Below are 16,717 nucleotides of genomic sequence, written 5' to 3'. Positions count from 1 at the left end.
AGGATGGATCAAGTCATCAGTTTTTTAAAAAAATAATGAACACATAGAAGTAGCTGGGCAACTATGCCAAGATGTGCAGATACAAGGATGTTCCTCACAGCGTCATTGTGAAAGTTGCTCGGTCGTGTCCAACTCTTTGCAACCCCATGGATTATACTTTCCGTCCATGGAATTCTCCAGGCCAGAATCCTGGAGTGGGCAGCCTTTCCCTTCTCTAGCGGATCTTCCCAACCCAGGGATCAAACCCAGGTCTCCCCCATTGCAGGTGGATTCTTTACCAGTTGAGCCACAAGGGAAGCCCAAGAATACTGGAGTGGGTAGCCTATCCCTTCTCCAGCGGATCTTCCCAACCCAGGAATCCAACCGGGGTCTCCTGCATTGCAGGCAGATTCTTTACCAACTGAGCAATCAGGGAAGTCTACAGTGTTATTAGAGATGGAAAAATGATAATGGCATGTGTGGAATACAACTGAAAGTTGGGATACTCCCTTAGAGAAAATCCAACACCTATGACGCATGATGTGAGATCTTTGGGGTGGGGGTAGAGATACGGGACATGGGCTTGTACAGTGCACATTCCAGCCTGTGCAGAGGTGAACAGGACTATCACTCTCTTGCATTAAATTCTCTGACCTAGTTTTGCTGATGCAACTGAAAAGCCAGCGTTAGTTGTTTTCATGTGTGCTTTACATAGCTGTGCTTTACAAGGTTACATGAAATCCCTGAATCCTCTGATATACATGTAACTGACAAGCTACATCTCCCTTGATTTTCACTGGACAGTGCTGGTGTATTTTTGTGCTTTGTTTTTGCTTATGTTAACAAAGCATAATATGTCACACTGACCCCTCATTGAATTTCTCTTATTGGATCCCTTGATGCTAGTCTGCCGAGATTTTTTTGGATACTGGTTCCTCATCCAGTGTATTAATACCTTCTACTAGCCTTGTATCATACACAGTTGACGGCTGTGGCTTCTGCGTTTTCTGTTTAGTTCTAAGCCAACTAGGAGATGATTGTTGTTGTTTAGTTGATAAGTTATATCTGATTCTTCTATGACCCCGTGGACTGTAGCCTGCCAGGCTTCTCTGTCCATGGGATTTCCAAAGCAAGAATACTGGAGTGGGTTGCCACTTCCTTCTCCAAGGGATCTTCTCGATCCAGGGATTGAACCCACATCTCCTGCATCGGCAGGTGGGTTCTTTACTACTGAGACACTAGGGAAGCTCCAGGAGATGATAGAGTTGTTTAAAAAAGAGAGAGAGAGTGTGTGTACCAGTGTTTTGCAGAGGAGTCAGATTCCATGAAATAAACTGAACACCTGACTTTGTCCTTATGCATTCTATGGTAAAGTATCTTTTTGGCTTCTTTTGTTCCCAATACAGTGTTCTACTTAAGGTGACACCATAATGAACATCAGTCTTTCTCAGATAAAGTCAAGAGTTTCTATTAGCACCCTCTTAAAAGATAAGAGATTATTATTTTGAAGAATTTGAAGCTTAAAGTGACTGATCAGGGTGGTAGAGCAAGGTTTTTAAACCTAGATTTCTTACTCCAAGTCTTCTGCTCTTCTTCTGAAGTTCTCTGAAACAATGATTTTTCTTATTTTAGGCATGTATACAACTCACTTCTCCAATAGATTCCTATCTCTTAGCAGACATCAACTCAGACCGCTTTCTCATGGAATAGAGAATTTGGGATCTTGCCTCATTTGTTCGGTAGATTAGAACATGTAGAGCCAAGCAGTTTACTTATCTAAGTGCTTATTTAAAGCTGTCTTTCACAAAAAATGCTGTCTTCACAAAATGAAGACTAACTCCTGCTCTCAGAGTAGCGATTGGTTCTGATATTCACTAAAATGCAGAGCCTCTTAAAATGCTTATCAGCCTGCTAAATTGTAAAGGACAGCCCCTGAGCTGAAGAGATTCAGGGAAGTGGTATCTGAAATAAAACAATTCTATCAATGTGCATTCATTAATTTCTTCAGTTACCAAGAGTAAATCAAAGCCTCTCTCTTGCAGAACTATAATTAATATGTGATTTACGTATTAATATAAAAAGACTGGCAGGGAAATTGATCAAGATCTGTCTCTGGGGTTTGATTGGCTTTTTTTAACCACCAAAATTTAGCATGTCACCTAGCACCTGGGTCTACTTTACCTCACTTTATAAGTTAGACCCATAAGTGGACAATGAGAGAGTGAAATCAGACATCAAATTCTTTTCCTTGGTTACTTTGGAACTGCTGAAGTTCCACTTTTCTGAGGTACCATCCATATTTTTGAGATTTCCTCACACCGTTTTCCAATGGACTGGAGTATTAATGTATAATGCAATTCCTTTGTGGTTTTTTATTAATTATATCATTTCTACTATGTTCAGAATTAATACTTTTTAATGACAAATGACAGAGTATGAATATTCTTCCTCCCAGATCCTGTGGCATCCTCCCCTTTCCCTGGTAATCTCTAGGGCCAACCTGTAGGATTATTTGGAATTTTACTACCAAACCAAAATCTAAAGCAGAAGAATACTTAAATTGTGAAACCATCAGAGCTGAATTACATTATGAAAGTTTTGAAAGGAGCATATTTTATGCCAAGTAATTAAGCCAAATGTGATTTTAGTTAATTGTCTTAACAGTGATTCTGAAATAGATGTGGATTTTAAGATCCACCTGCTATTAGAGTTATACGATCATTCTCAATAGACATCCTGAAGCTGAGATGTGAATCTGGGCATTAAAACTATACTTGCCTTAGAGACTTCCCCTTCTGGTGGTCAAGTGGTTAAGACTTCACCCTTCTAATGCAGGGGTCAAGTGGTTAAGTGGTTAAGACTTCACCCTTCTAATGCAGGGGACGTGGGTTCGAGCCCTGGTCAAGGAACTAAGATCCCACATGCAGCTTGGCCAAACAAGCAAACAATTTCTACTTTGACAGAATGAAGGTCAAAGTCGGTATAACTTCTCCATGGCACCCTCTCATCCCTGCCTCTCTCCAACTTTGGGAAGGATTTGGGGATCCAAACTGACCACGTATAGTCATAAAATTCAGTGGATAAATATCAATTACTTTTTTGTGAATTCAGAGACAGTTTCAGAAGTTCTTGATACCTACAGCAAGTCAGTAATAATCGATATTGCAGCCCTCCTTCCGTGAAAAGTTCTGGGGTGTCACGCCACTGACCATTTGGACCATTCAGAAGCCTGTGTTACACCTCAGCTGATTTGCAGTGTTTGAGAAGGAGAAAGGATGAAAACATTACATTTATAGAAATACCTTTGGGTGGCCACTGATGGTAATTGTTTTGTATTCAAAAGGAAATACAAAGATGGGTTTTATTTTATTTTCATATAGATAGTCTCATACTTGTGGTCAACTCAGCAACACTACATTTTGATGTTACCACATTCTCTTCGGGAAGAAAACCCAGAGCTGTTTTTAATTAAAACTGCCCCCACCCCCCACCCAACTGAATTTCAAATAATTGTTTAATTTGGTTTGGCTTTCAGAGTCTGTAAAGCATGAGCAATCTGCTGAGCTGAAGATGGAGAAGAAATGTTTTTACAGTTTCACAAATGTTTCTAATTGGCCAGACTGAGTTGTTAATGGGAGATAAATTGCCTGGGGTGGGTGTGGGTGGGTGCGTCGTGCGTGCGAGCTCACGCAGGCCTACATGTATGCACTCATGTGGAGGTGATGACGTTTGCATATACCTGGCCTTCACAAGACATGCTGCGATACAAAGCTGAGCTGAGCTGGAGGGGCACTGGGCCCGGGTCATCATGGCAGGAGTTGTGCAGGGTATGGGATGAAGTAGATAGCTAGTTTCTCACCAGAACTCGGATCCCAGGCAGCAGGCCCACCCTTCCATCAGGAACAGTGTACAAGGAGCTTATAAAATACACAGACTGAATGAAAATGACCCCTGTTGACTGAAACCAGCTGTGTCAGGCTTCTTGCTGTCTCTCCTGATTTGCTCTTTCAAATAAATGGATATGGTAGAGGACGAGAGAAAGTAAACAGAATCTTTTTCTTTTCCTTTCTTGCCGTCGCACCTCCGTAATAGCCTTGATTTTTATAGTTGAAAAATATATGTTTATTTGCTCATTAATTTCCCTCTCTCCCTTGCCTTTTCTTGGCATTGGGTAGAATGCTGTTTAAAATAAGACACAGTTCAGTTTCAAAAAGAAAGAATCATTCTGCAAAATACAGCTTGGACTCATTTGCTGGTCATTTATCATCCCTGAGAGAGTGGGATACAAATATCTTTATTTGGGGTTTTTTAATGATTTACAGGGCGATGACTCTTGTTGGCACCAGAGAAGCAGCAGGCTCTTTAGGACTTTGAGCAGTGCCCCCACACTGTCTAGAAATGACATGGAAAATATTAAATGTAGCATATGCAGAGCAGCTCTATAGTCATTTCTCTTTAAAGCTGATGCCAGCTGCTTCTCTGGGAGTGGACTCAACCCACAGGCCTGGGATTCTCTAAGCCAGGGGTTCTCATCCTCCAGGATCTAATGCCCCATGATCTGAGTGGAATTGATGTAATAATAGAAATAAAGTGCACAATAAATATGTTGTTGGCTTCCCTGGTGACTCAGCTGGTAAAGAATCCACCTGCAATGCAGGAGACACGGGTTCAGTCCCTGGATTGGGAAGATCTGCTGGTGTAGGGAAGTGTTCTGGCCTGGAGAATTCCATGGAGTATATAGTCCATGGGGTCGCAAGGAGTCGGACACGACTGAGTGACTTTCACTTTCATTTCGTTGTTCAATCACTAAGTCGTGTCCAACTCTTTGTGACCTTCTGGACTGCAGCATGCCAGGCCTCCCTGTCCCTCACCGTCTCCCAGAGTTTGCCCAAGTTCATGCCCACTGAGTCAGTGATGCTATCCAATCATCTCATCCTCTGCTTCATGGATCACAGCCTTGTCGTGGCTAAAGGGCTTGCGTAACTCAATGAAGCTATGAGCCATACTGTGCAGGGCCACCCAAGATGGACGGGCCATAGTGGAGATTTCTGACAAAATGTGGTCCACTGGAGGAGGGAATGGCCAACCACTCCAGTAGTCTTGCCACAAGAATCCCATGAACAGTATAAAAAAAGCACAATAAATATAATGTGCTTGAAATCCTCCTGAAACCATCCCTCCCACCCCTGGTCTGTGGAAAAATTGTCTTCCACAAAACCAGGCTCTGGTGCCCAAAGGGTTGGGGACCACTGCTCTAAGGGATTCTTAAAAAGTCTTCATTTCCACACTCGAGTGTGTGTGTTTTCTTTCCAGCACTTTGGAAAAGCTTTGGTTTTTATACATCTCCGATTTCCTTCAGGTAGTGGGCAAATAATAATGTGCCTAACATTAGTGCCCAGTAAATATTTGTTGAATGAATAGTTAAATGGAATGTTATAAGCCTTATTAGTATTATGGCCTTGGCAGGAAACCTGCAAGAATAGACTTGAGGCAATCAAGTAATTTCCCTTAACAGTACAAGCTAATTATTTGAGAGATGAAGATCTGGTGCATAGTATTTATTTGTCAGGCAACATTTGCACCTAATTAAAGGTGAAAAAGTTGTTTGTAGCATTGAAGGGATAACATAATGACCCACTGTTTAACAGCTTTTCAATTTTCCTCGCCAGTCTTTCAGGGAAAATATACCAAGATGAAGTTAATGCACATTCCTTTTGTGTGTGTGTGTTTTCTTTTCTTCTTTTTTCTTTTCTGTTATCATTTTCAGAGGGCAGACTGGGGATGGAGCAGGGAGGTCTTTGGACAGTACTTTTATAGCCCACCTGCCTGTATGACTTCTGCAGTCATTCTCTTGACCTTCAATGACTGGTAAAATTATCCTTTCTTACAAATACCACCACCAAAGACCCCAAATGAAAATGCTACATTCTTATCATAAGCCTTACAAAGTTTCATTCATTCATTGATTCATTCCAGAAATATGAATTGAGTGCCCAATATGTATACCAAGTTCCGTGCTAAAGTTATGAATTTAATACCAAGCAAAATCCAACGTGGTTCCTGCAGTCATGATGCTTATAATCTGGGATGGTTGGTGGATATTAATTGAATGATCATACTAAAAACTACAACTACACACTGAGTTTTACAAAGAGGAATATGGTTCTTCTGGGACTTTGTAACAATAGGAATTGGTTTAGAGCAGAGACCAGGGAGAATTTTACTAAAGAGGGTCCTGCTGCTTAAAGCTCTAGAGTGTCTGAGGAAAAGGAAAGATCGTCCCAGGCAAAAAGACAATGAGATGGAAGCGTTGGTGGGAGTGCCAGGCCACACTCCTCAGTGCCTATGCATAGGCTGTGTTAAGGGCTTGAACTTCATCCCCTGAACATTGAAAAGACCTAGAACAGTCATACACGTGAAGGTTAGGAAGTGGGGCCAGGAGAAGATAGAACAGTCATATACCTGAAGGTTAGGAAGTGGGGCCAGGAGAAGATAGAACAGTCATATACCTGAAGGTTAGGAAGTGGGGCCAGGGAGAAAATATACCTGGACCTTGTCAGATCTGTGTTTGGGGGTGGAATATAAGTACCCATTCTTAATAAATATAACACAAGAGATGATGATGCTAAGCTCTGGATGGTCCTTTGCTGCAGTTGAGCTGCCTGGAGATTGTTACCTCCCCCCCCTTACCTCTGCCAAGTTTCAGAACAAGCAAGATACACTGGGTCTCCACTTGTGTGCTACACTGTGCAGAAATAATCTTGTCATTTTTTTTTTCTGGGCACTGCTCTTCTTTTTGCGTCTCCTTTTGATGATAGGGAGGTGGCACAATACAGTTTTTTCCCATTTTTGAGAAAGTGTGCATGGCAAGCCTTCCAGCTCCTTCTGCCCTGGTGTAGAGAACAGGTCTGGAGATAGCTCACCTCTGCTCCTCTCCAGTGGCAAGAGCTTGGGCACATGGATTAGTCTGTCTTTGTGCCTTGCCGGATTGTTCTGAGGATTAAGTGAGTTAATATTCATACAACACAGAATGAGGAGTGGCCCAGAGTGAGTGCTCAATTGATGCCAGACATTATTATTAGCTATTATTGATAGGGCATGTTGTCAAAGATATATATTGTTGAAGTAGAAAAAAAGCAAGATACAAAATCATATATCATTATAAAGAGCTTACACAACACGTTCTGATAAATGCTGAGGATATGTCAGCAGATACTTGGTAGTTACATCTGAGGAATGGGGCTAAGAAAGAAGAAGGTAGGCAGGTGGCTTTTACTTTTTCACCACATAGTCTTGTAGTAGTTTGTTTTTTTTACTATGCAGCTTTATGTTTTATAATAATAAAATTATAAAGAATAGTATAGAAAATCCATCAATACTATTTGGTATGTCAGTTTCAAAATAATGATCTCAATATATTTTTTCATAATTTTCTTCACTTTGAAGTTTGAATGTATCACTTACAGAGTTTTCTTGGATTTAAGAAACATATATCTGAAGTCCAGCAATTCATCCAATTCTTGCTTCTTTTGCTTATGTTCTCTTCAAATAAGGGTTTTCTGACACCATGTGCCATGGTGATCGCGCTGTTATGAAATGACTCGATTTGTTGCTCCATCTCTACAGAGAGAGCTGTCTGGAATACCGTCCACCCACCAAATTTAAGCAATGCACTTGGTTCACTGGTTACTGACTTCACTGTACTTTTAAGTGTCACTTGAGTTTTTTATAATGAGTGTTTTTATAAAAACAATGAACTCATTTCTAAAGCTTGGAGGTGAGGAGTATCTGTTCACTTTTCTGTTTAGTAATAAACACAATACGCAGCACCTAATCTTTCCCAGGGATTCAGGAAGCCTAACTTCTTTAGGATACTGATGCAGTTCAGTAGCTCCTGTGTAGCAGATGTTGCTTGTGAAGGGGGAGGCAGTTGCGCTCAGTGGTTGCTGCATCAGATGCAGGAAATGTATTCAATGATTATTGAATATTAACATATGGTTTGTCAACCTCTACCTGGCCCTACCCCCGCCTGCCGGCCTGTTTTTTATGTTGTTTTTTTTTTTTTAAACAAGTGGAGGCTCTTTATATTTAAGTAAAGATTTTTATGGATTGAATTTATCCTTGTCAATAGTTTACTCTGCCCAGTTGAGAATCATTAATATTGCATAGGGCTGGCACATGGTAGCTTTGATCGTCATTTAAATACCGCTCTTCCATTTGCAGTGATTACAGGCTATCATCATCAATCAGATAAGAATGCAAATCAGGAGAGAACTTTGAGTTCCCTAGTAAATACTTCATGAGGCCAACATAAGCTTGCCAACTAGACTATCATCTCTGCAGAAGATACATTTCCAAGGAGTAACTGTATTATACAATACTTAGTACACTGTGCCCCTCAGGGTATGACGATAATTGTCTGTGTATAAGACTGCAAACAACTTGACTACCAACTGATTCTTTACCACGGCCTAATTTTGCACAGCACAGGAGCTAAAAATGTTTTGACATTTTAAAATGATTGAAAAAAAAAATCAAAAGTAGCATAGTATTTTGTGACATGTGGAAGTTTATATGAAATTCAGATATCCTGTCCCTAAGTAAAATTGTGTTGAAACATGGCATGGTCATATGTTTACAGAATGTCCATATCTGTTTTTGTGCTGAAAGGGCTGAGCTGAGTAGTTGTGAGAGACCTTAAGGCATGCAATGATGGAAATATTTACTGTCTGACTTCTTTATTGAAAAGCTTGCTGACCCCTGCTTAGGGGTTAGATTCAGGGAGAATTTAATTGTGTAAATGTCTGTTTGCTTGCTGATGGTTGATGATTTTGTACCTGCCCTGTGGTATGGTCATCAAAGAAGCTGTAGAAGTGCAATGGTCCATATTCTTTAACTTTAAAATCAGAAGAACATTATTGTGTGAGAAAATTAGATTATCAGAGGGATTATGAGAAGTGTCATAGGAACAAATGGAAAGATCTACATTGCCTCCCAAAGTTACGGATTTCTAATCTAATTTGAAGACTTAAAATAATATTAAAATTGTTCCTAGATTCTGAAATTTGAAATTCTTTCCTCTTTGGGTCTGAGAAATCTTTTGAAAAGCAAAAATCTTTTATTCTTGTGACAGTGCCATTTCATATGGGCCTTTTGTTCACTGATATTGTCATATTGAATGATTCCATTGGGTTTATACTTGCACTTGGCTGTCAATAGGATATGGTGAACAATTGGATAGTAGGAAATACCTTTTAGTAAAGTGTCTAGGGTATCCTGCTCATTTGCAGTGTCAGTTGAATTAATTAACATTCCTGGCTGACATTGACACACTTACCTACTCTAATACATATGAAAATTTGAAATTTATATAAAAGCCATACTGCTACCCAGTAAGAAAAAAATGTTAATAATAGTATCATTACATGTTCATGCTAAGTCCCCTCAGTTGTGACTCTTTGCAACCCCATGGACTGTAGCCCACTAGGCTCCTCTGTCCATGGGGATTATCCAGGCAAGAATACTGGAATGGGTTTCCATTTTCTCCTCCAGGGGAATCTTCCTGACCCAGAGATCAAACTTGCACCTCCTGTGCCTCCTGCATTGGCAGGCATATTCTTTACCACTTGAGCCACCCGGGAAGCTGCTAAATATTACAAACTTGAAACTATGAGTCATTTTGATTTGAAATCCCTGTTGTATACACAGCTGACTGTGTCTGTCCCCTCTCCTTTTGTTCTGTTTCAGAGGCTGAAGGCTGCATTGACTCACCACCCTGCCGCCATGTCGAATGGGAATATGAACACCATGGGACACATGATGGAAATGATGGGCTCCCGGCAGGACCAGACGCCACACCATCACATGCACTCACACCCGCACCAGCATCAGACACTGCCGGCCCACCACCCCTACCCGCACCAGCACCAGCACCCAGCGCACCACCCTCATCCTCAGCCCCATCACCAGCAGAACCACCCACATCATCACTCCCACTCCCACCTTCATGCACACCCAGCACACCACCAGACCTCGCCACACCCACCCCTGCACTCCGGCAACCAAGCACAGGTAGACCTTCCTCATTATCTCTTTCCCCCTTCTCATTAACAGTGCCGGCTCTAATGAGGGGCTCGTTGGCAGCAACCTTACTTGACAGGCCCACGTGTTCTAACACTCTGAGGGACTCTGTTCATTTCCTAGGAGGTAATGGTTACCCATAGGACCCTCCCAGATCGCACTTTCCACAACTAATATGATAAATATCAAGTCTAGTTTCTAAGGGAAAAGGGAAACTTCAAGTTCTCCAGAATCTATTTTTGTAGTATATTACAAAGTTAACCCTAAAAATGTAACACCAATGGAGGATTAGGAATTTAAGCATGTAATGAAAGAAGTGAATAAAGAACGAGAAAGGTAAGTTCATTCTAACCATGGTTCTAGCTGCAGTGCTTTATAACATCTTAGAGACCCACTTGTGTCACCTGTAAAATGGAAATTAAATACAGTGGGCAATCTTCTAAATAAGAGTAAATATTAAAAATATAAAGAGTAACAATTTCAGGCAGACAAAGGTTCGGTGATGGATGTTAGAGTGTAAGGTGCTTTGTGAATGATGAAGAGAGATGACTCATCCCACCCAATGAGAAATGCGTTGGAGGGAGCAGACAGAGAGCCGAGCTCTGTAGATGATCAGTTCAAGAGAAAGGCCAAACCCCAGAGGTGGAAAGTCACCAAGAGTGGCTAGAAAGAAAGCCAGCATTTAGACACAACTGGAAGAGGGTCGGGGGACCAGGCAGACGTTATGTCACCCAGCCCAAGAAGAGAGGCGGGTCCATGTACCCGAGTGAGTTTCAGTAAGTGGATGAAGGGCATGTCTAGGAGCATGGCTTGCCCTGGGCACTTTGAACCTTCAAGTGAAATGACCTTTGTCAGTTCCTTCCACCCACCCAGGTTCCAACCAGTTGGGTCAGAATGATGTCGGAAGCTTAGGATCACCAAGTAACACTTATTCACTGTCTCTTTCATCATCTGACTCTGTGCCTCTCATCAGGCAGCTTCTAGAGCTTGTACATTCCTGCCTCCTCCAACACATACCAAACCTAGAAAGCCACCCACAAACTGGGTTACCCATAAGCAGCTTTCTAATCTGTTCAATAGTTAAGATTATTTGTTAGGTAAGCTTACTTTTGCAAAGACTCTTAGAAGTATTCTACATAGCAAATAAGAGTCAGGCTTTGGAATGAGAAAACTTTTATCCTTTTCCCACCTTACTTGTGTGACTGAGGTCAGTAGAAGAACCTCCCGAAGTGTCAGTTTTTCCATCTGCAAAATGGAGCAATAATAGCCTAAGCCCAGAGACTTAGGAATATTAAATAAGAGAATGTTTAGCCCTTAGCACAGTTTTCACTACATGTTAGCCAGGATTAATTTCAAACTGAAACAATGTGATAGAAGCTTAGCACATAGTTTAGCAATCAATAAAATGCTATCCAAAGCACCTTTTTAATCATGTGCCAATGTAGGTCATATATTTAGAAGGGGAAAAAGAAAACTACAAGATCAAAGATAGAAGATAGATTCACATGTGTACTTTCTTTTTTTCTTTTTAAATGGATAGCGTAAGTTTTGGTTGAATTTATGGGCAGGTTACTTCATAGACAAGTTTAAGAGTTCATTAAATATAAAAGGCATTCATTAGCTAATTACCAATTAGCCAACTGGCCTCCATTTCAAGTCAATAAGTGGCCAATTGTATATGCAATCAGTTAATTGCTTTTATAATTGGCTACATAAAGTTGCTTTTTTCAACAAAACCAGGTTAGTCTTGTTGAAATTTGAACAAAATTATTTAGAACATATTCAAAATGCTCCTCTTAAAATGTGTTAACTTGGTTGATGAAATGAAATTCGGATTGTCAGAACACCAGGAGTAGAAGTTTACTAAGGTCATCCAACTCTGAGATTCTAAAATGACTTGGAATAAATTCTTCTTGAAATTATAATTAATTGTTTTTGATCAAAATTTTCAGAGAATCTGTGTCAACATAATGCCATTCTATTTATTTATTTATTACTGAAGTATAGTTGATTTACAATATTGTGTTAGTTTCAGGTGTACAAGGTAATTTGGTTGTGCATATATATATATATCTATATTCTTTCTTATTCTTTTCTATTATAATTCATTACAAGAACTATGAACATAGTTTCCTGTAGTATACAGTAAATCTTTCTTGTTAATCTATTTTATATATGGTAGTATGCATCTGTTAATCCCATATTCCAAATTTATCCCTCCCACCCTACCCCCAACAGAATGCCATTTAAAAAAATAATGCTAAGTAACAATAATTATCAGAGACACAAATTCTGGTCTTAGGCTTGCATTTGCAATTTCTCTTGGCTTCTTGTAATTCACTTGCATATCAGGATATAATTTCAGAGTCCTGGTATCACTCCTAGGTCACTTAATCAAGCCACACCTTGACCCTGAACCTGGAAAAAGCCTGAAATCACCATGTACCTTACCCATTTGGGTTAAAGCAGAGGAAAAGAATCAAGGGATAAATGTTGGTTAAAGTTAGCATGGGAGAATACAGCATTGAAAGAGAGGTCTCCATAGTGAAGGTTAAACCCTAGTTTTTGCCTACTTGAGAGTCTTGTCTAGGGCTGGCAATGAGAGATTGTTGATTCACACAAAGAAATAGTAAAGGCAAAAATAGCCAGGTTAGCGCATTCTTTCCTAGTGCTTTGCTTTGCAGTGGTTAGCTCAGAGGTTACTGCATCTGAAATGACTAGTGCTAAACATTTGCCAATAACAAGGATTAAATCTTCAGCAGCCGCTCTGGTGAGTAAGATCTTAGACAGTTTATTTTGTTATTCCTTTATGATCGTCAGGAGAGGAATTGCCAATAAACAGTTTTAGAAAATGTCTTTGCTTTAAAAAAAAATTACTGAGATGCAATCCAACCTCAGTCCTAAGACTGATTCTTTAGTAATGTATGGTTTGATAGCGTTTAGGATTAAAATATATCGTTACTCAGCTGATGGGCAACCAGGAGCCATTATTCGTACAAGTATAGTTGTTCTGATTGGTTTCAATCATAGGGCTGGAATGTGGTAGAAAAGGTGGCTGGGTTTCATTTTTAAAACTTTTTGCCTGTTATTTCTGCAGGTTAAATGCCTCTTGTAAAACAAATTTATAGGTATTACACCATAAGCCTGAGTGACTGAGCAATGAGAGGGAAGGAAAAAAAAAAAACCTTTATTGAGAATGAAGAAAGGGGAAGGAGTGAAGTGCATTAGGGAAGCATTAGGTGTTCAGACACATAAAGAGTCAGCCATAGAAATTTCACTAGGTGCTGAGTGTCTGCTGTATGAAGGGAAATAAAGCTATATGTGTGGGGGTCCCTGAAACCCTACATGTTGCTGAGCCTCTTGCAGACCTTACAAGGAATTTAGAAGCATAGTAAAACATTTTAATAAAGTGCTTTGCCACTCCTGGGATTTCCTTATAATGTAATAGATGGTGCTATACAACCATCCCTCCGTGTCAGTAGACACCATGTATTAACAGGGCTCAGTGCTGCTTCAGGATGGGCTTTCAAAGGTCACGCTTCCCAGTCACCTAGAAATTCACCCACTCACCATCTCCTATAATCCCTTCAGCCTTAGTCAGGCTCGGAGGAGGAGAGAGACCCAAATGGAGTTTGGTCCCACAAGACCTTCACATTAAGAACTGTGATGTTGTGACAAAAGGATTTCAGGTGCTTTCCAGGCTTCACAGGGTTCTTTTGATAAGAGTCACAGTGGTGATGCCATCCCTGAGGTGTATTCTAGGAACAGGGTTTTAACACCATTGGAATGAAAGGCATTCACAACCTGCCCTGAAGGAGATTTCTGCAGATGACAGCAGACCCATCAGTACAGTGACAGTCACCCCTACCTCTCTGTTTTCATCCATCACCATACGTGGGCACTTTCAAATTTTACAAAGCACCTTAAGTAAAACATTTTTAACATCTACGGAGGAAGAAAAGTGTTTCTTTCATCATGATTCAGCCAAATGCCAGTCGAGGGAGGGGGGGAATCTACTTGACTCTCTTTTCGCACGTCATCCCTGTATCTTGCCAAAATATCATAGGAGATAGCTGAATGATGCTTTTCCTCTTCATGAGTGTGACTTCACTCTTAGCAAAACAAGTTTGATGTGCTAACTAAAGCAAGGGGCTGCCTGTACTTCACATTTCAACACCTTACCCAACCATCCCTTCTCTCTCCCCATCACCTCCTCTCTGTCTTCCCCAGCAGGTTTCACCAGCAACACAACAGATGCAGCCCACCCAGACAATACAGCCACCCCAGCCCACAGGGGGGCGCCGGCGAAGGGTGGTGGATGAGGATCCTGACGAGAGGCGGCGGAAATTTCTGGAACGGAACCGGGCGGCCGCCACCCGCTGCAGACAGAAGAGGAAGGTCTGGGTGATGTCACTGGAAAAGAAAGCAGAAGAACTCACCCAGACAAACATGCAGCTTCAGGTGCAGGCCACTGTCTCTTTCCCGGGACTCAAAGGCCCTGTGTACCATTGGCATTTCCTGGCCCGGCAGGCACTTGTTGATCTAAGCCACAGAGCGGCTGCAGGCTTACTTCTCAGGCTTGATTAATTCTTAGACGCTCTGCAAAACAAAACCACCATTCAGTTTTCAGTGCATCCGCGCTGAGGGAGACCCTGCCCAGCTAAGTTATAGGGCTGAGAACAGAAGCTTTGGTCAGACAGAGGTTGAAACTCTTGTCCAGCACCTACTTGCAGTGTTAAATCTCTCTAGCTCTTAGTTTCCTCATCTGTGAAATGGGAATAATAACCTCATAAAATTGTTGGGAGGAATAAATGAACTAATGGTCTGCAAAACTGTTTGCACGATGCCTGGCACATAGTAAGTCTTCAACTGGAAGGCAGCCCTTTCTATTTCCTGGCTGAGGGGGTTGCTTCAGCTTACACTAGATTGTCTGTGTTTTTGTTTAATGGAAGAAAAGTTTGTGTAGATTATTTTGCTTCATAAGAAAAGGCACGTTTCTACCTCATTTTCAGATTTGCCAAGATCTGAATCTTGCTTTATTTTTGCTTTCTCATGGGTGGCTCAGTGAGGGACATTTCATAACAGGGCCAATTCTAGGAGCATTTGAGAAACTGTGGTACCTGGGGCTTCTCCAGCAGGCTTCGTGTCATACGGAAGATGCAAATCAGGGCCTTTGTTTTCACACAGAAGGGAGGACACTGTTCACCAGCAGAAGAAAAACACAAGTATTAGATGTGTGACAAGCAGTCCAAGGATAAGAGGAAAATTGTAGATTAGAGCCCAGTGCTTCCAGGAGTAGAGATAACAGCTAAAGATGGAGATAAGAGGGGAAAGAATGCCCAAAAGAGAGAGTCTGCTCCTCGGGAGTTCATAGGTCACCTTCACCCACTCCCACATCCTCTGCGGATCTTTAGAAAGGAGCAATTAGGGCGCCAAACCTCCAAAGCCTTTGCATGTTTAATTCCATTAAATAGAAATGACCTTAGGACATTCAGTGTACAAATTGAAAGTGTACAAGAAAGTTTAGGTTATTCATGGACTGACTCTTGTAATTTATGAATGTTCACTCTCTCCTCCCCTCAAATTTATTGTTCTTTTAATGATGGACATGAGAAAGAAACTGGGAAACATATACAGTAGATATGGGGGAAGTCCCACTAGCTTGTAGGAACCTTGGATAAAGGTGGAGACCCTATTCTTACCCTCTTCCCCGACCACCTAACCCCTTTTTCTAGTGTTAGGTCTAGCCTGAAGAGTTCCTGAGTGTCTGTACTCAATATTTGTTTGTTGAATAAATGAATGAGCTCCACATCACTGGAGTGTCCAAGAACTAGCTGCCTGACTACTTGGCAAAGATGTGATTTAAGGGAATCAAGCCACAGAGTTTGGCTGAACACAGACATCTCTAAAGCCACTCTGACTTGACAGTCTGTAATTCTAGAATCTGGCAGGCATAGTCATATGTGAGAAGCTTTTAGGTGGAATGTGGGTAGGCACTTTTAACATTAATAATCATCTTTTAATTTTTATGTGTATTGAAAAATGTAATCAGAACATCAAAACTTGAATTTCACAGATTATTTTTGGTCAGGGCCAGGCTAAATCATTTAAAAAAATGAGTTAATTTGTACAAACATGTTAAGTAAATAAAAGTTCTGGTGAATGTGACCTAGCAAATATCACAGCAGTGGTTTTCTAATGACTGGAATGTGAGCATCCCTGGAATTTGCTACCAGTTCTGAGGTCTGCAAGATGACCGTGAATGGGTGCAGGTTTTCTCAATCTTGGCACTATTACTGAGAATAATAATTGTGTTATTCTTTGTTATCTCCTGTGCATTGTACATATTTACCAATACCCTTGACCTCTACCCACTAGATATCAGTAGCACCCTCCACCCCACCCCTAAATTTTGACAACCAAAAAGCCTCTAGACATTGTCAAATATCCTCTGTGGGGGAGGGGGGTTAAAATTACCCCTGATTGAAACCCACTGAGTTAGATGGAGGAGCCCTGAGTAGCCAGCTGACATGTAATCAGATGCTGAGAAATTTTATATCAGTTTTAACTAAAATGAGTCCTTGCAGAAGGACTCCAGGGTATTGACTGTCACCCTAGAGCCTGAAGACATGGGGCAGGGGGTGGTCATAGCAGAGAG

At 41.1% G+C, this 16,717-nt stretch overlaps 1 protein-coding gene across 2 annotated transcripts in view; it reads left to right on the top strand.

Moving 5' to 3' along the window:
- CREB5 (cAMP responsive element binding protein 5) overlaps nt 1–16,717 on the top strand; it is a 434,664-nt gene that overhangs the window by 408,988 nt on the left and 8,959 nt on the right. The window contains exons 8-9 of one of the 2 annotated variants that reach the window (XM_052638724.1): nt 9,727–10,050; nt 14,293–14,520. In XM_052638724.1, coding sequence (XP_052494684.1) covers nt 9,727–10,050; nt 14,293–14,520 — 552 coding nt within the window. Of the gene's footprint in view, nt 1–9,726; nt 10,051–14,289; nt 14,521–16,717 lie in introns of both variants that reach the window. The other variant, XM_052638723.1, reaches the window with a different exon arrangement.

This window comes from Budorcas taxicolor, chromosome 4 (genome assembly GCF_023091745.1).
Source record: "Budorcas taxicolor isolate Tak-1 chromosome 4, Takin1.1, whole genome shotgun sequence".
NCBI lineage: Eukaryota > Metazoa > Chordata > Mammalia > Artiodactyla > Bovidae > Budorcas > Budorcas taxicolor.
This window is presented reverse-complemented; position numbering and strand designations above follow the sequence as displayed.